The following is a 21,267-nucleotide window of genomic DNA, read 5'->3' on the forward strand; positions in this document are numbered from 1 at the left end:
TTGGGCTTGCAGGAGGGCAACGTGTGTCCCGGGGAGGCAGGTGCCATTTAGAGACTCCTCCTTGACCTTGTGCAGGTGTCCAGGTCCTGCTTCACCTACCCAGGAAGAGAAGCTTCGCCCCAAGTTCCACCAGCACTAGTAAAATTGGCAACTGCTTGAAGTAACAGAGGTTTTCGTGCTGAAGACTGCTCAGATTTATGCCAGCCCTCAGGAACAGCAGGGATGAAAATGCAACTCTGGATTGGCATGACGGGAAGCCCATGGGGTGCAGAACAAGAACAAGGGGCTAATTGCAGAATCAGAATAATTTGAATATATACATGCTGATTTGTGCTCACCTTCAGCTAATGCTTAGGGGGCATTTGGGTCAGTGTTCCCCAAGTTTAGGGTCAGGGTTTGGTGTGGGCAAGCTTCCCTGAGCCCTCTTTCAAAACACAGAAGAGTGCAGGAATAAAGACCTTTAAAAAATGAACCTCTCTCCCAAAATGCAGTACAGCAGAGCCTGAGCAGTTATTAAAATAACAAACCCTTTCATTTACTACATTCAAGCATGTTCAGGGTAATTTTTCGGCAAAAGTGGCTTGCATACAAATATTTTTAACAAGGTAAATATATAATCTTACAATAATAGCTCCTAATTTTTCTGTTAAGCTGATTGCTGGGGGAGCACTGTGAACTGGTTTTGACAGGTCAGAGGCAATGTCTGTTTGCTTTTATTTTTTGGAGTAATTTGCTGGCACTGAGTAACAGCCATGAGGCACGGGCTGCAGGTGTGGCTCCAAAATATTGGGGTATTGTTCAAATAAAACTGTTAGATAGCAAGTATCCAGAGGCAGGGGAAACAAAACAATTTTTTGTCTGCCACGAATTCCTTAAATATGTGATCACATGGAAAATAGAAAGCAAGGGCAACGCTTCATGGACGTCTTGCAAATATTCAGCTTGTCTGTCTCAATGTATTCAGCAAGAGCCTGATCTAGCAGCCTTAACCATCAATTGCACATTGACTTAAAGAGAGCAAGAACAGACTGTAAAGTATTTCTCCGGCATTAAATTTATTTAAAGAAGAACACAAATATTTCTGCTCAACCGTGTATTTAGAGACTGTTTACAAACTCCGAGGACTCACTTCACTGAACTTTGCTGTGTGCGTTTGATCAACTGCTGTATGAACTACAAGATCAGCTTTCACTGGGGGGAAATAGCGTTATTATTCTTACATTTTGCTCCAGACTTGACAGTGTTCCCATTTTCACAGGAAACTGCCTGAGTTACCCAGATGTGGGTCGGCAGCCCTGTGTCGGGTTGCACTAGTGTGGCACCCACCAGCAGTTGCTGAGCTGGCTGATTTTAGCCCGTAAGGGGCATTTGCATGTTTTTCTTCCACCTCAAAATCAGAGATTTTGCCAAAAATGTCAAAGTAGTGAAATCTGGGAGAGGTGGGAGGGAACAAAAAAAATCATTGAAAGATAAAAAGAGAAAAAGTAAGGGCAGAAAGAAGCAGCCCTGATGGGCAGGTTGACTTTCTGCTAGACTTCTGCCTTGCTGAGAAGAAAAGCATATTCAAGTTTTATTTTTCCACCAGTTCACAAGCAGATGAGTGTGGAAAAGCTGAAGCGCCCGGACCCTGCCACAGAGCCGGGATTAGGCACCTACAGCCAGAGGAAACACATTTGCACTCAAGCATCTGCTAAGAAAAGGCATTTCAAGCCCTGACTCTTCCCCTGTACCAGGCATAGGGTATGGGGACTGCGCTAGCGATTGCAGAGAAATGGAAAAGTAGCAAAAGACTGTTAGCCTTCCCCTCCCAGGCACACACACCACTGCCTCTTAATTTACATGACAAATGCTCTGTGCGTACCCTTTGTTTGCACAGTGATTTAGACATTCATGATTAGAGCTCCCTTTCACCATCCAAACCCGATGTTCATTAAAAAAAAAAAAAAGACGACGACGGAAGAAAAAAAATTGTAGTCTCTTGGTTGCCTAGACCCAGGCCATGTGTTTGGCTGGCATTGTGCCTGCTAACGAGTCAACCAGATTGACTAAATCAATGGTGCCAGTGATGATGGATGGAGTTTGTTCGCCTGCATATTTTCAGCAAATGGCTTCTTCTGTTTTCCCTGTTTACTAAGCCCCTTTCAGCAGCTCTGGGGACAAGCTCCATGTACAAATTCGAGTGGCTTTGTAGTAGGGTATTTGCTCAGAAAACTCCTAAAACAGGGAAGGAGCATGGCACTCCATTTGAGGAATAACAAGGCTCTCGGCACTGTTTCAGAAGGAGCAGGGACAGAAAAGCCAACAGCTTGCCATTACATAGCAAGGTGTCTCATTATGTCTGGCTTCAGCAAAGGTCTGAGCACGTCAGAGGGGTTGGCCAGGCTCATCCTTACCCGGCGCTGAACTGCAGAGAGGACATCTGAGCATCAGATGCCATGAGCATGGGTCCCTCTGGGTGATGAGCTGTGGGGATATTATCACTTTGTTTCAGAGAGCCCTCCTCATGTTTTCACTTGGCAGAGGCTCAGATCAGTCAGTACAGTAGTCTGCCAGAAATAGGAGCCAACTTCCATATAAGAGCAAGCCGTGGAGGCAGGAGTCAGTGCTGTGCTGGCCGGTGGGGTGCTGCCGAGCCCCTGGTCCATGCCGTGGGTGTGGAAGGAGGTTCAGCACCTGATTCGCATTAACCCAGCTGTGGGAAACTGCAGCAACACCAGCTCCAGTGCCTCTCTGCTAAATTGAGCCGTCTATACTTACATGAAATCCTTTCTGTTCTTTTTAACGGCTTTCTTTTCCAGGAGAGGACAAGTTTCTCTTTGCAGAGTGTATATATTTGTTTTGAAAATGTTTAAGCAATGTTCCTCTTGTGTTCTGTATGAAATGTGCTGTATAATACAACATGCATGCTTAAAATGATGGCTGTTCTCATTCACACTGGGGGTAATTGATAAGAATAACATGAATTTCTAATCTTGGGTTTAAGCTTTTATACTTATTTTGTCTTTGCAAAAATAAGATGTAAAGAGCTGGGGAAAGCAAGCGGGTGCGGGGAGGGGAAGGGGAAGGGGCTTAACATTACAAAATGAGGACTGTCAAGCTGACTGTGCTGCTGTTCTTGGACAATGATGAGCATTTTCTCATAGAAAGTTTTTGAATGTTTTCTCTTTTATACTTGCTGCAGAATGCAGTGCGTCATAATCTTAGTCTTCACAAGTGTTTTGTGCGAGTAGAAAACGTTAAAGGGGCAGTATGGACAGTGGATGAACTAGAGTTCCAAAAACGAAGGCCACAAAAGATCAGTGGGTATGTCCACCATGTTTGAACTTCTTAGCCTAGCTTGGATCATGCTTACAGTTTAACGTAGAGGCTTTTGGCTGCTAGCTGGTGTTAGACCAACCACAGGTGGTTTCACATTGTTTCAGTTAAGGGAAACCAAGGCAAACATCTCATCACTACTGTTTGTATGCCCACCAGTACCCTGACCCTGCTTGCTTGGTGTTTGTTGCATCACATGCTAGTAGCTTTTAGGTGGCAATGCATATTAACCCTCACAAACCATTTGCTTATGCTTATTGCATTTTATTTTCTTTTTCCTTTTCCCTGTATTTGATGTCTGTTCTGTCCCCGATCCCGTGTCCCTTTGTTTCCACTTCATCTCCTTTGCTGCTGCTCTTGTCCCAGGGTGCCATTCGCACCAACCTCTCACTGCATAAGTGCTTTATCAGAGTAGAGGATGAGTTTGGGTCCTTTTGGACTGTTGATGATGAAGAGTTTAAACGTGGCCGTCATATTCAACGAGGCCGTCCTCGAAAATACTGCCCTGATGAAAACTTTGGCGAGCTTGTTGCACAGTAAGAGCTTTTACTTGCTTTAATTTTTTTTTTCTGCTGTTGCTTTGCTTTGCATGATTTACCCATCTCATGTAGACTTGCATTTCACGAAATAGTGACATCACCTTTGCTGCTAAAGAAACTAAATTTTTGATTGTTACGTGTATTTTGTGTGTCCTACTCTGATAATCCAAATGCCTGTAGTAATAACTCTACTTTGACATGTTTGTTACAGCATTTGTTTATAGCGCAATGTAGACTAAAATAATTATCCGTGCTAGTGCAGATATGCTGCTGTAGGCCTGTCAGGAAGACAAATATATGCCAGGAAAGGCTTCAGATAAGTTTTAATTCTGATATTTTCCTTTGCTTTCAGTTGTATGCCTTGTTTTGCAACTCTTAATCAGAAATAGTGTAAGGTGCTTATAAGACAGAAATGCTGAATTAACTATATAAAGTTTGACAGTGCAGTGAGAGCAGCTGTAAAGATTATAATCAACAGGCCATCCTGTGTCTACAACAACCATGCACAAATACTCCTGGGGTTCCCAAAGCAATTTTCTTTGACCTTTACTCGAAGGCCATCTCTCCAGGACAACTGATCCTTGCTGGTCCCTGTGGGAGGGGCTCAGTTAAGACTCATCTCACCATGATTTACTCCCCCATGAAAAAACAAAAATAAAAATGCCCAGTGAGCAATAAAACTTTTTGGAGGTTTTTTGCATTAGCACGTTTTATCTAGTTTGTATTCAATGATTTTTTATTCTTTTTTCCCCTCTGGTGGAACCAGTAATATTTAGATGCCTGCTAAAGAGAAAGCAGATATGCTTGGCGTTCATTTTCCTCAAATCCGGCCCCTTACGTGAACTTAAGATGACTAAAGTAAGGGTCAAAAATAGCACACCAGAATATTTTTTATTAAAACAGCCTTTAGGGCACCACGTTGTTTTGCGTGGTCCATACCATTCCGCTGCAGTACAGCAGTACCTGCTGTCATGCCTCCATGCCCACAACCCCAAATATTTGGGGCAGTGGTGTAGGCAGTCCCTCACTGGGACCATTCACCATTTGCCTGGCAGGAAATAACGTGGCTCGAATCCTCTCTCATCGCAGTCCCTCTGCTCCATTGCGAGGGACTTTGCTGCCAGCGACTTGGAGAATAATTTGCATGAAGTAGTATTTAAAATGTCCCGCAATGCTTTTGATCATAGCCTCCTCATGATGGACCTTTACGTGGTAACTGGCTCCCAGGCACGACGAATATTGGAGAATTTCTCCTGAACGCAGCTAAAATGAGCAGAGATGCCAAGATGTGCTACTAAGGCAGGGTAGTAGAACACATGGCGAGGTAATGTTGAGAGATAATGATGTTCCTTATTTAGTAAAGGCAAATATGATAACCGTAGCCTAAAACTCAGATATTTTCTTTAAATAAAAAAAAAAGAGAAATGAAAGAGAATTTGTGTGGAAAAACAGTCTCAGCTCTAGTTTTCTGGTGTGGGAGGAAGCATTACATGCTTGAAACGCACAGAAGTTGGTTGCATTTAACTCTCGTTTTTATGTTTTTCTTATGCAGTAACCCTTCTCTTATTAAAAACATACAGACCAGCCACACCTACTGCACACCTCTCAATGCTGCTTTACAGGTAAGATTAATGACTGTAGCAAATATGCAACAGAGGCGTGTGTCTTCCCCACTCATTTCAAAATATATTAGCCTTGCTCTAATTAGATATTAAATTTTAATTCCGTTAAACTTTTTTCTTAAGTGCATAAAGCATCATAGTCCCTGGAGGCAAACACATATCAGGCTGCTTCAGCATTAGCTAGATGCTTAGCATTTTGAATATTGTGGCAAAAAAATTAAAAGTTCACTTATTAATATTTATCAGCAGTATCATAATTTCCATCCTCTTATTTCAGAATTTCACTTGAGGCAAAAATACCACAAGTGTAATTACTCTAGCACAGCTATTAATGTGCTGAATGATAGGATACTGCGGCACGTGACCTTCTATTGTTCATGGGTTTAAAGAGAAAGCAGATCATTTTTCCCCCTTTTCTTTTAAGGGCTATTTTTGCATATCTTCCTATTGTTGGTAAAAAATAAACGTCACAATTCCTATAGAAAAAAAGATAATTTTTATTGGCTTAAACTGTACTGTAATTGTAAGACAAAAATTCTGGTTTTTCACGATGTAGAAATACACAAAGCGTTGGTGCACAATTAATAACTTGCAGCCTAAAAGTGTGCGCGTCTCCAGCCCTCTTTCATGTGCTGTATATCAGGTTGGCATTTTTTTCCCCTCTCTACAAATTCCTGAGTCTGTCTCAAAAACCCCAGGTAAAGTCCATATTTGCTACATGAACCAAAGATCCAAATGCATTACCATGTTCTGAATTTGCAGTGGTGGGGTGGGTGTTTGTGTGGGGGTTCAAGCCTGTTCCATATAGTGTGAATTAATCTGGGAGGCAACACCGCGCATGGTTGCACCCCGGTTGTTTGTTGAGAGTCGCTTCCTGAGAAGTTCACTGGTGGCCATGGATATTTGCTTGGGCAACCATGTTTTGTGGAAGGTTTAGTAGACTTCTCTTTTCAGAACCAAGAAACATATTATTAGGAGAAAAGCGATGTTCTGCATTTCTTCTAATTATTTGAGTTTATGCAGTAACTTCTGAAAAGCAAATGAAAGCATGTTTAAATGAAGCAACTGTAAATACCATTCATTAGTAACTTATTTTCCCTTGAGTCTTGCGAAGTGTGGTTTTTAAAGACTGCTTTGTCTCTTGAATAGTATTAAGATTACAAGCACATTTTACATTCATGAGGCTGAAAGGCAAAAACGAAATGATCCTGCATTTCTTCATATTGTTAACTATGTGACTAATTTCAATTAATATGCTTATCATACGGAACTGTTCGTGTTTTATTTCTGAAACACGTGTCGTTGTCGTCATCTCCATCCATTCTTGTCTTTTGTGATAACCTCCGAACTGTTTCCATTTCCCACTTTTCCTGGAAGTGGCATGTACTCGTACCCCCCCCCCCAACACATCGTATGAACTGAGTTGATGGAGGGAAGAGCCTGGGCCAGATTTGCTACCGCTCGTGTGGCCCCTATAATAAATGGGGGTGACCAAATTTCATTGCACTGAGACAGGTCCTCGTTTAGGTTGAAAATACACCGGCAGGTTCCTCGCTCCTCTCTCCCCTGTTGGATTTTGGAGTCAGAATGCCGGCGGGTGCTCAGGTGCTGTACGGGGGTTTGGGCGAAGCCTTGCGGGTGGTCGGTGCTGCGTGGGCAGTTCGGACCTTGCTTGGGCAATAACATTCCTCCTAGGACACAAGGCCACTCTACCTGCCAGTGCCTACGTTCAGTCTAACTAATAATTAACGAGCGATGTTCCCCTGGCTTTTGCGGGCATCTGCAAAGACTGGCTCTTTGCACATCCCCGTGAGTGCAGCGGCCGCCTCTCAGCAGGCTGAGGGATGGCTCGGTGTGCTGCCTGCCACCGGCATGCCAGGCTGTGTTTTTTTTCTCCTGTGGGGTGGCAGAGCCGCCCCTCTCCTTCACCACGACCCTTCTGACGTCTCCTCCGTCTGTTTTCCCTCGCGGCCAGGGAGAAGAAGCAGCTCTCTCCCCCCTCTATGTGTGGAAGGTATGGGGACTCCAGCTCTCACCAGTGCTCTCTTTTCCCAGTGGGTCACCGGGGGCTCCCAAAACACCCCCTTTCCCTCTTATTATCTTTATAGCAGATCCCACCTCTCCCCCAGTAAATTGCTTTACTGCAATTACAAGTTATCACTATGGGTGAAGAACTTGAGTCATTATTTTGCCAAGTGCAGGAAATGTGAACCATTCTTTGCATCCCCTAATCACAATGAGTTTGCCGGTTGTTGAATCAAGAAGATAAAAATAATCCTCCCCGTTAGAATAGCTTTTGTAATCACATGTGGCACATAGGGCTGCACATGGAGAGGTCAACATAAGGAAGAATAAAAGGGGCCATGCTCCTGAAGATGCTGCAGTCAGGGCTGGTCGTGGCCCCCCCCTTCTCATCCCATCTCCCCCTGCCTGGTCTCTGGCTGTGCTTGCCTGGGAACAACTCTGCCAGCTCGGATGGCAACAAGCAAGGAGTTTTGTCCCACGAATTAGGAGCAGGCAAGAGCGTTTGGTGGGGAGTATGTTTGCATAAACTTCCCTCCCACGAACAGGGTTTGCATCATGCAGACCTGGAGTCTGATGGATTTTTTGGCTTTTTTTGGCTGCTGCAGCCGCCTGACCTCCCCCCGGTGCAGGTCGAGCGCTGCTGAGCCAGTGTCTGTGGCTCTCCGGCACGGAACGGCTCAGAGAGCTGCGGATGATGTCAGCCAGAACCGGCTGGGATGGGTGAAATGGTTAAATGTCCTTCAAGTCCCTGGGCGCTACAGCCTTGGAAAGCCGTGCATCCCATCCCCACCAAACGCTGGGCTCCTCCAGGGCTTGGGGCTTCTGCGCTCCCACCGCTGCCATGCCGGGTACAGGACTGTGCTGTCAACGTGAGCTAATGCTGACACACAGTAAATATTAGCAGGCAGAACGGTGGGAATCAGAAGGAAAATATTTAACAGTTCATTCTCTTCCTACAAAGATTTCCATTTAGAAAGTTAACTCCAGTGTGCCTCTGCATGGTATTTTTTTAGAACAAGGAAAAATAGAAATAAAATGGTCAGATCTGTAATAGCTAAGGTAAGAGCTGAGTTGCTGAGGCTTAAAAAATTTCACATGGACCGGTTCAGCATTCTGGTGGATCACTGCAATTCGGACTGATCCAGTTAGTGCTAACTGCAGCTTCACACTTGTGTCATGAGAAGAACCAAACTCAGTAACGCTGCCCTCCCACTTGGTGCCTGTTTGCTCTGGTAGGAAGGAGTTATCAGCTGAGTGACTTCTAATTTTTTTCCCCATTTCATTAAAAACAAAACCCAAACCCAGACCTAAGCCACAAAAAAACCCAAAGCCCCAAACATAATTTTGCAAAATGAAAATAGGAAAAGGACATTTTATTTTTCCAGGGAGTGTAATTCCGAATAGGGAATGGAAAGCTCTGTCCTCTCACAAGCCAATGCAGCTATGAATGCTTAAACCCAGATGTAAATGATGTTAAATTTCCCTTGGTGGAATCAGAGTAATACCTATCAGAAAGCGCAATATTTAACAAAACGGTAATTGCAAATAATGTAAATGTGGAGAATGTTTTGGAATAAGTGAGTGTGTTGTGCAATGTATAAAAACATTAGTCATGGCTCTTCATATATTTGTTTGTGTCCTTGGCAGGCTTCAATGGCTGAGAACAGTATACCTCTATACACTACTGCTTCCATGGGAAATCCCACTCTGGGCAATTTAGCCAACGCGATGAGGGAAGAGCTTAATGGTGCAATGGAGCATACGAACAGTAACGGGAGTGACAGCAGTCCAGGACGTTCCCCTATGCAAGCAATGTAAGTACGGCAGAGGTCCGTGTGTGGCTCAAGGCATTGTCTTACCGTCTGCTGAAGTGTGGCTGGGGAGGCCTTTGTGGTTTGTTCCTGAGGTTCATGGATGGAGCAGGAAGAGCAGACATCTCCGTTTGGGACCACACTTAGGTTGATCAGAACATAAAAGGGCCATTTACCAACTTCCACATAAAACCGATCAGCTCAATCCAGTCTGACAAGCCCACAGAGCTATAAAATTGTTAACTTGTTTGCAGTTCTCTTCTTTAAACCTTTAGACCTTCTTAAACCTTGCAAAACCTCATAGGCAACTGCTTTCTTGGAGAAAAAAAAGTCTGATTTCTCTCCCCTTCGGTCCACATGACAAGCATGCTAGTGGGGCAGAGCTGGGAAATGGGCTTGTTTGGCGGGTCTAAAAAAAACCACTCAACACACAACAGCCTTGCTAAGCATTAACGATGGCACATGTGAAGGTCTGTGTGATTTATAGATTGCTCTTAAAATATCAAAAGGAAAAGTAATAGGAGCATTATAGCAACAGACGGCAGTATAATGAGTGCATATATAACCGCATGAAGTAATGGGGGATCGCCGTCCCTGCTCAACGTGAATGGCACCCGGGCAGCGAGCTGGCGCAGGAAAGGGTAAGGCAGGAAGGGTGCGATGCCCCAGTGGGTGTGTTTGGTATTTATGGGGTGATGGAGTGAGTTTGTAAAGCTGTAAATTCTCCCCTCCCCTCAAATTACATACCGGGTAATTGGCGGCTGGCGAGGAAGCTGGAGTTTATAAGTCTTGTAGTTCTCTAAAAACTCTACGGAGCAGTTGGCTACCTGTGCGAGTGACCACGTGCGAGAGCCGCGCTGCCTTTCTTCTGCCTGTTCCTTAAAATGGGCTGTAAAATTACTGGCTGACTTGCCATGGCTCACATTACACATTAAAAAGAGAACTAATTTGTAGTCTTCTACTTCAAAGTAATTTGAATAAGGGATTTACAAAAGTAAGTCTAAAGCAAAAAGTAGAAAAACATTAACCTAATACCATGATAGTAATTAGTTGTGAAACTAATTAGCATTTAATGGCAAAAAAGTTTCCCACCTGCATAATGTGTTGTCAGAGGGGAGGGGGCACGAAGGAATCTGAGGCTCTGGATACTTTGATATTGCAGCATTTTAAATCAGCGCACAAAGTGCTTTGAAAAAAAAATCTTTAAAGATGGCAACATTCATTTTTAATTAATAATTAATTTAAACATTGTCTTTTACCATTTACTTCAAAACATTCAAATAATGTGTTTAGCTTTTCTAGTGATTGTTTGTGCAGTATTAATTATCTCTCCCAAAGTAGCGTTGCATGACACACTTTCCGTCTCTCACAAATGGATTCATCTTGAGGCAGTTTTAGTCACAATTTGTTATCCTCTGCCCGTGACCACGTAGGGCCGGCGTGAAGGAGGAGTGGAGGGACATGGCTTTTCTCCAGAAACAAGACTTCTCCCAAGGGTTTCTCCTGGCCTAACAGACAGGGGTGAACGTTTATGATGTTGCGTTAATCCAAGTAATTATTTTTTGCAAGTTCAAGGCTAGTGTAGTTCATGCACTTCTCATTTCACCTAAGGTTTCATTTTCTTTGAAGAGACTGCAAGGAAGGAAAAATAACCAAGTTAAAACAGGCTAGGACATCTTCCAGAACTGTGCATAGCCATGGCCTTTGTAGCACTTAATAATCATCTCTTAGCACATTGATACCAAGGTGAGGGGCACAGAACAAATACTGGAGAGAGAAGAGGACGGGGGGAGGGATGCCTCATTTCCATTATTCACCAGAAAATCCAATTTTCTGTTGTAATATGGAAATGATTGTTTCCTGAGTGTTTTCATTTTCTCAGAATTGATAATATATGTGTTCTCTGCTGAACATTTCTTTTTGCTTAAGTAAAATGTGGCCGGGTGATGTTCCAATACCAACCTCTGAGCTTCCCCATTAAAATGGTGTTTCCAAGTAGTTTGAAGGGATCTAAAGCCAGAACGCTATTCACACGTCACGGGGTTTACCCTGTTTACTAAATAAAATCATGAGTCAACAGCAGATTTCCGGACGCCGTGCAACCTCTTATTTTCCATAAGCCTGCTTTGTTAATGACATTTCCAATTTTTTTCTCAGAACAGATTTCCTTGTCATAATGCAAATTATTTTTTAAACAATTTCAGTATATTAGAATAAATCAAGCTTTAAACTTTATTGTAAGGTTTAAAGGACCTTGTTAACATGACAGCTAAGAAGTCTAACACTTTAGCTGAAGTCTTATTACCACTCATTCGTTTCCTTTTTATGACACATTGAACCACGGCTAGGGTTGGGTTTTTTTCCTTCTCTCTCCCTCCTTTTGAAACACTAGAAAGTAGTCGCATAATTACAGCTTGGGGACATAACACTTTCATCCTGATATGCTCCAAAGGTAGCCACAAAGCAAACTACTCCATGCTGTGTGCACCACCAGAACTCAGTGGCTTTAAACAACAGTCAGCTTTATTAAAAACTCCTCTGTTCCCAGAGTGGACAAACAAAAGAATTACTCAGATGTGAAAAGAAGGGGAATCTGTGTTCAGCAAGGTTATTTATTGTTAACCCCTTCTGGAGTCTTAGGCATCTACTTAAAAAGAATGTGCTGAAATTCTGCTACTATAAGGAAGAAATGGGAAACTCTTTCTTCCCCCCACCCCCCTTTTTTGCCTAGCCCAGCATTTAACTTTTCTGTAGTTCAAGAGACTGAATTCTTTAGTCTCTAACGGAAGTTTTCCTTCTCCAGTTTGGGGGTTTGGTGAGGTGGTAAATAGAGATTGAGACTTACTTGAGAGAGATGAAGGTCTCCCTTTGCCTTTCAGCTTATCTAAGCTTATTTATTTCAGTTATTCTGAAATGTTTGAGCAAAATCACGGATTCAGTAAGGTTTCCTCCTCACACGCCACTTTGTGGTTAAAACTGACAGAGTGCACAAGGAACTGAATTTTTTTATTGTTGTTTTCCATGCAGATCTCTCCCCGGGGGGTTGTATTACCCAGATAACCCTCCTAATTTGGGGGATGGAGTTTTTGCCAAGCTCGCCGTCTGATGTTTGTCCAACACGTGAGCTGCTGGAGGAGGCTGGCGTGGCTGTGCCTCCCCGTGGCTTTGTGGCCCCCTCTGGCTTTGTCTCACTCGGGGTTGAGCAGCCCTTTTCATAACTTGGTGCTTGCTTTGCTTTTCACTCCTGAAGTTTTGGTTTTTTGACTTCTGGGAACCACACCAAACCTCAAAGAGAAACTCAGTTAAAACCACCTGGTTTCACCTGCTTTCATAACAAAACCAGAAGGGGGGCAGAGTTTGCTTTGGAAAGGTTCAGGGACCTTTGAAGGAGCTTTCACAGCATTTCGGGTGGTTGCGAGCGCAGTGGGTAGCTATCTTATCTACTGGCACCCGTTCACTTTGCCCTCTGGCCGAGCACGAGGTGGTGCAGGGATGCGGTGGGACACTGAGACATGGCCCCTGAGCAGCCTTTGGAGAAACTCCCGTCCATGTGCCGAGGCCACCTCTGCTGCATGCAACATGCATTCTCCTCTCTCCTTTGAAAATTTCCCATCTGCGTTTTCAAAAATAATACTTTAAAAAAAAAAAAAGCCCGGCAGCAGCATCAAAACCAGAAAGCCAACAAGCAAGACTTTTAAATTAAAACAGCAGTAAAAAAGATCACTGCCATAAAGGCGGAGTAGCACACACTTTATCGGTCTCTATGTGTAGCCGCTCTTTCCCCCTTTTTCTTCTGTTTTTCATTTCATGTTTTCTCCCAAGTGAGGGGCCCCACAGCCTATTCATAATACAAGTTTTTCTAGTTGCAAATAATCAGCATGGTTTCACGTTCGCTAGGGCCACAAGCCACCGGGACGGTTAGCACATGCACACCTCTGAGATGACGATCTGCTCACGAGACTTTTTATATGCTTATGTTAATTCTTAACCTCTGATATTTGAATTGCCTCCTCCCAGTCTTTTTTTTCCCCCCTCTTTTTCAATAATTAGGTCAAAATTGTATAAGCAATGTCTCTCTCCTTGTAATTTTTGCAAAAACTACACGACGTGCAGAGGAACCTCTTTGCTCCCAGGGATGTGTTGATAGGACACGTATTTATGAATTTGAAGGGAAAAGGTGTGTCTACATGGATACTGCATCACTTCTCCCCACTGTTCCTTTGTTGGATGGGCTGGAAGGTGCAGTTACTACTTAAGTATTGATCTAGCACTTTACAACTCAAGAAGTTGAAATATGCAGGGACTTGAAAGGCATTCACAGCTCACATTAAAAATGTGTGTAGTCAGCAAGTTAGATGCTTCCTACACTGATCCAGGCTCAAGCCGAAATAAATAAATAGGGTGCGATACAGCTTTGCACACTATACAAGCGTACAACTGGTTCACCCTGGCCACTTGAAACGGGCAGGGTTACCTTTGGCTTGTACATGGATACTGAGCACATTTTCCCTGTTCGGTGATTTATTCTTGCTGTCTGTCAGTGCAGTGGAGTACAAACAGTATTGTCGTTCCTATCCACACAAAACATAAAATAAAATGCAGCTATTTTAAATCATTCATTTTAAAGCAAAGCTGTGCAAGGAGAGAAAAAGTTCTTGCAAATGAAGGTTTGCGCTTTGGGTTATGTTTTCATGTAGCCTACGTGAAAGGGTTAAATCAGCCTGTGCAGAGAAAAAACAAGACTCTAGGAGGTGGATATCAACTCAATGAGAGACAGAGTGGGACTTGAACTCATTAACACTTTATTTTAAGGGATTGCCTACAACATCAATTATTTAGGAAGCAAACAGGGTCTCCGTTGCTGTGTCGCATTATTAATACTTGGTAATGTCAATAAAATCCTACTTTCCTATAAAGTCCCACCAACAAGACACTATTGACTCACATGGCTATTTTACATTTCAAAAGCTGCCGAACAAAAAAAAAAAAAAAAAGGTAATTTGTATTTGTATAGGATTTGTTGTAAATATGATTTACGAACAACATTTTTCAATTGTTATCATACCTCTTTTGAATGACCAAGCCCCGTTCCCCTGCGGGTTATTCATGTGCTATGCCGTAATGAGAAATTTGGCAGATCTCATCTCTTTAGTACATCCTTGTGCCCACCATGAGCTGGGGATCATGTTCTGCCTTGTTTACAGCTGACAGTGTTATTATTCTCGTTAGGACTGTGCTTTCTTATCATATTGTTGTGTTGAGCGAGCCTTTTCCTCTCTGTTTGTGTTTCCTGGCAGGGCTTTTCTTCCCTTATTGACAGTTTGTAAAAATATGCATTAATTTGGAGTTTAAAGCATGTATCATGGTGTCTCTTTGCTGTGTTTGCTTGAAGTTGATTAATGATAGAACCTCACTTGGGGTCGTCCTCTGGAGAGTTGTCTCACAGGTTCTGCATGTTAACGAGAGACGCCGCACACGGAGCGAGCGATGATTAGCCCAGCCTCCACCGGCTCGGCGGGCTGACAAACGGCTGCTTTGCCGTTCGGATGCTTATTCCGCTTATTTATCCAAAGATTGTATTAATCAACTTAATATGTCAGCTGAGAGCATTTTCTCTCAAGCCCGAGACGGAAACCCTATCGAGGTGCTCCTCCCAGAGTGTTTTCCCCGGGAAGCTGAACGCTGCCTGCCCGGCGTAGCCTTCGCTTGGCTCCAGCAGCCAGCACAGAAGTTGAGGGTCTTCTCCTTGGTGACCTGGAGTTCATAGGCTTGGCACACTGGCTCTGAACTCCTAAACCACCTCGCCTTTCTCCCCAAACCACCTGAGCTGTCAGAACTGTTCTTTAACGAGCAAGTTACTGATTGACCATATTTTTGTTTCTTCCAGGCACCCCGTGCATGTCAAAGAAGAACCATTAGATCCAGATGAAAATGAAGGCCCGCTATCCTTAGTGACAACAGCCAACCACAGTCCAGATTTCGATCACGACAGAGATTATGAAGACGAACCTGTAAATGAGGACATAGAATGAGTATGTCTGACATCGCTATCCTGAGAATGAAGATTGGAAGAACACGTCAAACTTAGCTGTGAAATCTCTCCATTATTGTACAGTCTGGAGGATTCTCAGTCCACTTTGACAACTATGAAATATGTTAACTCTTAGTGCCATCAAGTATCCCATTTGGGATTATTTTTGATTTTTCTACTTTTTGTTGAAAAAAGGAATTTGTACTCTGTGCATTGGATGGACTTGTTTGGTACTTGGGATTTTCCTCTCTTACAGTCAACATCAGTGTTGTAAATTTGCTAAACTGATTCACTTGCATTTAGCAGCCAGCTGTGGACTGCAGGTCCTGCCAATTTTGGACACTTGAGGACATCAAACTGAGCATGTACACCTGAACTGCAGATCAAGTCTTTGCCCAGATTTTAAGGATTCCAATGGACAACATATTTGCACAGTACTGCATGTTGATTATCACTGCCTTTACTCCATTTTTTTTTTGTTTTTTTGGTTGGTTTCTTTTTTTTTTTTTGCTTCCATTTGGGATGGGGAAGGCCTGTGTGTGCACGTGTGTGGATATGTCTGTGTGCGTGTGAGCGTGTATATCGGGGAGGGGTTAAAAGAAAAAATTATCCCAAACTTTTTAATGTATTGCTTTTATTCCCCCGCCCCACTTCTCCTCTACCATTTTAAGTTCTGACCTCAGGCCTCATCTGGGCCCAGGGCCTCTCAGAGGCTTCAACGTTTTCTGTACTTCGTGATGAATGTTAATAGGTGTTTTTATTATACGAAGCTGAATGTCATTGAATTGTTTGTAGTTTTTTCTGTCATTCATTCAAGTTTCCTTCAGATGCCACCATGTTTTCTTTAGCTATGGAAAACATTCCATTTCGGTGTCTCCTTTTTTTTGTTGTTGTTTTTTGAAAAGGTCCCAAATGCTGCACTATACATGTGGAAGGGTTGTCCAACGGAGAGAGAGGAACGAAGTACTGCAAGAATGAGAATGAATGACAGATGAACATAGAAACACTGTAGGAAGCAACACAGATTCATTCCACAAAGCAGTATTTTAAAATTTTTTTTTGTTTGGGTTTTTTGATTTTTTTTTTTTTCGGCAGCAACGGTGAATATTAGCAAATGCCACAAAATTGAACAGCACAAAGAAACATATGCAGCACCAACATAGTTCACTTTTATTGGAGGATGAACAGTAGAGTGGCAAGTTCTCGGTTGTTTAACACGAGTTATAATGGGTCAACAAATCTTTCTGGAATATGTAAGATTACCGAGATGGGCACCTATACATTTATTATTACAATTTTTTTTTTCTTTTTGCATTTGCATTTGCAAATAGTGGTTGGAAAGATGATTTCATTAAATTGTTATTGTACGTGGTGATGTTTCACAGTTAAACATCAGTTCAGGATTGCTTGGTGGCATTAATCTGTTTGAATACAAATTAGATTTCAGATTGAACTTGTTACAGGAGTTAATAAGGACGGAGCCCCACTAATGCTAAAGTGTTAATTTTCAGCTGTGCAAATCCAGTACTGCAGTTAAGATTGTTATGCAATATTACACCAGCCAGTATGGAAACCTCGCCGTAGGAGACAGGAGATCTAGGAGAGAATTTGCGCCGGGGCTTGTTAGGCAAAACTGGCAAGGCTCTTCAAAGCAAACATGACATACAAAATTTGTTGCGATAGGTCAGTAAACCTCGGTCACCAAACACCTAAACATTTTCATTCTGCAACCACTTTTCCGTCACTCATTTATTTATGTAGGACTGTAGCTTTTTTATTATTTCAAAAAGCCTTTCAGAGCTTAATTTATATTCTTCTTTGTACCTTTTTTTCCTAAAATTACCAAAGATATTACACAAAGGTAAATTATGTTCTCTGTTATATGCTTTATCTTATGAAGCCAAATATCCTCTTATTGTTGATCAAAGGAGGTTGAAGAATTTAGAGGGAAATGACAAGATGTGGGCTATTGCTAACCTGAGAGGGAAACTGCTCCTTTATTCTAGAAAATTTAGAAAGCCAAGTAGATGTCTGAACCAAAGTTGTTACTTTTTATTTGCAATTCTTTACAGTGACCAAAATGAAAGTCTGTAAAGAGAAATCGAGCAGAGCTTTTGAGGCTAAAACTAGGAATCAGTGTTACTGGTGGAGCTATGAGAAGGGAGCTGGAGAAAGCAAAGACACAGTTATTTCGCAGAAAATTAGAGTATCAGATAAAGGAGACAGTTTAATAAAACACAGAAGAGAACAGAAAAGCTCCCACAATTTAACTGGACCACAAAATAGTATTTCTAGAATTAAATGAAAAAAAAATTTTTTTGGTCTTTGGTTCTACAGATTGTGTGCCACTTCTGTTTCGGGACTGTGCTAGGATGACTGCTTTAATTTTGGTTGATCTTGGCACATTTGCTCAGTTTTGTTTCGTTTTTGGTCAGCATTTTTCATAAGGAAATAACACTCCTGTCCACTCATAAGCTTTGGTACAAGAAATTTTATTGGCAGTTACTTTTATAAAACTAAACTCTTGCTTTCTGTTTCAAAAGACAAAAAAAAAAAAGAAAAAAAGGGCAGTCTGTGGTCATTTGAAACATTTTTTTTTTCGTTTAAATTATATCCAGGCAGCTTTGTGACGTGCCGGCGGTAGCCAGATGGGGATCATGAGAATTGAGCCCTGTGCTTCTAAACTGAGTGGTTTGCTGGTTAGTTTGGTATTCAGAAGGGGATAAAAATCTGGTAGATTAGTTCATTCTCAGCATGTGTAGCTAGACATGAGTAAAGATAACAGCATGAGAAACTGTTAGTACGCATACCTCAGTCCAAACTGTTAGGGAATGAGTAAATAAAAAATACATTTCACTCAGTTGCACTTAGTTGTATGTCTTGCATGCTTAGTCTAAAGACTGTAGCAAAAATAAAAAAAATAAAAAAAGAGAAAAAGAAATAAAAAATTAGATTTTAACATATCTGGCAGGTGTCGCAGCCTTGCAGAAGAACCAACTGAAAATCTCAGGCTTTACATCAAGCAAACTTCACTATGATTTTTACAATTCTGATTCTGTATCCCTTTGGATATACAGTTGCTTCTTTAGGGAGGGGTTTATTATGTTGTACATATATATCCCACTGTGTCTGTGTGAGCCTTTGTCTTTTGGGGGGAGGGTGGGGAGGGAGGAAAAGGTGGAAAGGTCCTTTTTTTAGATATCATTCCTCAAAAGGAATAAATGCAGACCTGTTTGTCAAAACACCTTTTGCTTTTTGTGCAACTGCTTTATATTAACTATACTAAAAAAATAGCTTTGAAAAAAAAAACTACTGTATGTAATGGAATTGCAGAATACGCTGCACATGTATTTTATTTAGTTATCCTTGCTTTAAGAATATTGGATGACATTTGCTGACATGTGGGAGAAAATCCCTGACTTTTTTCTTCAGCTTTTAAATTGTAACATAGTTGACAGATTTTTTTTTCTCCTGTTATCATTGATCGAAGCATTTTTGTACAGTTTTTGTGTTTAAGCTGGTTTTTTTGATACTTTCCCACCCCTTCTGTTATCTTACCACTGCCTTTTCTGGCTGTCTTAAACAAAGTTCATATATTTGAAAGGAAAAAAAAAAAAGTCGTTTAAAAAAAAAATGTTTTTCTCCTGCTGCAGTAAATATTTTGCATGATGAATTCCAGGGTCACACTTTCAAAGTTTATCAGTGAAGTAGTGATTAATAATGGGGAGTGTCAAACTATTGAACTTTTGTATAAAAAAAAAAAAAAACTTTACAAGGTGCCAAGATGTAAAGACAATTTGTTACATGTTTTTTTTCTCAAAGAAAAGCGTACATTATGAAAGTAGTACCATGTATCAGGTAAATCGCTGTCAGGAATGAGAGTCAAAGCCTTCCTTGTCCACAAAAAATAAAAAGTTTGTAAATGTAAAACCTGTTAGGTTTCTGCATTCAACTAGAAGTGAAATGAAAAATCAAGGCTTAGGTAGAATAAGTGACCACAAAAAATATTACCTTTTTTGATTCTCACTCGCAAGAGTCCCGCCACAGGTCCTGCACCTCCCCTCTCCTGGAGCTCCCGCTTCGGGAGGAGACCGGGGCAGGGATTCTGGTTCTACAAATATTGAAGATCATTAGATATTTTATATATATACATACATAAATATATATATATAAAGTTTTTAAAAATAATTTTCAACTATTGTAGTTTTCAGATTGCCAATAATCTCACATTCATTATAGCATGGAAAAAAAAGTGTTTCAACTCTTTTGAAATCCTTTGGTACCTTTGGTTAATGAACTCGGAGGGAGTTTTTTAGATGTTTCAGAAGTCATTTAGTATTCTAGTCTTGCGAGGTGAATTTGCAGTTAACGACTGCATTTTAATGGACCCAGAACAGGTAACAAAGTATCTTCTACCCATAAGCCTTGATGAAAATGGTACAGTCCAGACTGTTAGCATGGTGCTTCGTGTGTATGTGCTGCCAGTAACAAGATTTTTTTTTTTTTTTTTTTGATAAGGCATAAAAGAAACTCATTCCTTACATCAACTGTAATTCCATCATTCCATGTCTGTTGATACAGACAATAAAAAATGTTGTGTAGTCAGTACTAATTACTGACATTATAGCATTCTCAAATGCAATAAAAATGCTGGTTGTTCACACTGGTAATGCAAGTTGCCATGTCCTAAGTTTTTGTTTTGTCCCCCTGCCCCCCCGATGACTCCCATGTCGCATCCCCCGAGGCCCCGGGCCCCAGCGCTGATCCGTGGAGCAGCTGGTTGCATCTCACCCATGTCCCAGCACGTTCACGGACAGTCTCATCGCTCTCCTTGGGTCTCCCCCAACCACATCAAATCGCAGGATATTTTAGGGACGGTTTCGCGGCTGGTCTGAACAGGGCGGTCATTTGTTGCTTGAGCACTGGAAGCGAGGAAGATGCTGTCATTCGAAGAACTCGCCCACTTTTCCAAGAAAGTCCATCGCCGTTTGACCAGTAGGGTCGCCGGGAGTTGGAGGGTATTTGCTTTCTCATTGGACTCCACTTCAAAGGGGAAAGCACAAAAGAAGGGGTCTGGGGCCTCGTCGTGCAAATCCTTCCGAGCGCGGTGCCCTAACGGGAGCTGTGCTGCTGGCTTCGGTGGGAAGGGTTCAACGCGTACTGTACGTATGCAAAAGGGGGTTGCAGGATCAACCTCTTGGTCCACAAAACCATGAGGAACAAAGTCCCAAGTTGCACTCTCACCTGAGACAAACTTTAAAGGAAAAACCCACCTTCTTTTCTTTCGAGTAAGCACACATTTATTTTCTTCATCAAGTTTTATAAAGAAAAATAAAATGTTTAATAACTAGCATTAGCAGCAAACTGAAATTTCAGAGGAGAGATTTTTCATGAATAATTCATTAAAAATTCACATCTGCAAGATTAGTCATCCAAATAAAATGCTAATGTCAAAAACATGCACCGTCTATAATATTCTCATCAAGAAATCTTTTTGCATATAATGATAAATGCTTAAATTAGTACAAATGATTTTATAAAAATATTCTATCATAAAATTATACCAGATAACTACTTTTTTGGGGAAGGGGGGGGAAATCTTTGCACACTCATTATAATGTGTCTCAAAGTGGTATTGACTGGTAGATTTTAATAGTCAAAATATAGAGAATAAAATTTGGTTTTGGTCATGTATTGCGCTTTTATCACTAGTGAGATTTCAGTAAACTGGAGAGGTCCCACTTTTGGGATTAAAATTTTCCTAAATCACAGGCAGAGGGTGTTAAGCCAGAACTCAGTAGATGTTTTTGTCTGCGTCTCTAAAACGTGGGTGGGAGAGTCGGCTCCAGGCAGGGCAACGCGTCCCCGCATGGATCCCAGCAGGGCTCTCGGCTCTGCTGGAGGACGGTGTGTCACCGTGCAGG

The 21,267-nt window shown here is 41.9% G+C and overlaps 1 protein-coding gene across 20 annotated transcripts in view; it reads left to right on the forward strand.

The window, feature by feature from the left end:
- Nucleotides 1-20,013, forward strand: part of FOXP1 (forkhead box P1) — a 392,035-nt gene extending 372,022 nt beyond the window's left edge. For 16 of the 20 annotated variants that reach the window (XM_075514033.1, XM_075514034.1, XM_075514036.1 and 13 more), the window contains 5 exons: nt 3,182-3,303; nt 5,407-5,476; nt 7,452-7,490; nt 9,149-9,315; nt 15,200-20,013. In XM_075514033.1, coding sequence (XP_075370148.1) covers nt 3,182-3,303; nt 5,407-5,476; nt 7,452-7,490; nt 9,149-9,315; nt 15,200-15,344 — 543 coding nt within the window. In that variant the 3' untranslated portion in view covers nt 15,345-20,013. The remainder of the gene's footprint in view (nt 1-3,181; nt 3,304-5,406; nt 5,477-7,451; nt 7,491-9,148; nt 9,316-15,199) is intronic. The other 4 variants (XM_075514047.1, XM_075514048.1, XM_075514053.1 and 1 more) reach the window with 1 other exon arrangement.
- Nucleotides 20,014-21,267: the final 1,254 nt, after the last annotated feature.

This window comes from Mycteria americana, chromosome 11, assembly GCF_035582795.1.
Source record: "Mycteria americana isolate JAX WOST 10 ecotype Jacksonville Zoo and Gardens chromosome 11, USCA_MyAme_1.0, whole genome shotgun sequence".
In the NCBI taxonomy this organism is placed as follows: Eukaryota; Metazoa; Chordata; class Aves; order Ciconiiformes; family Ciconiidae; genus Mycteria; species Mycteria americana.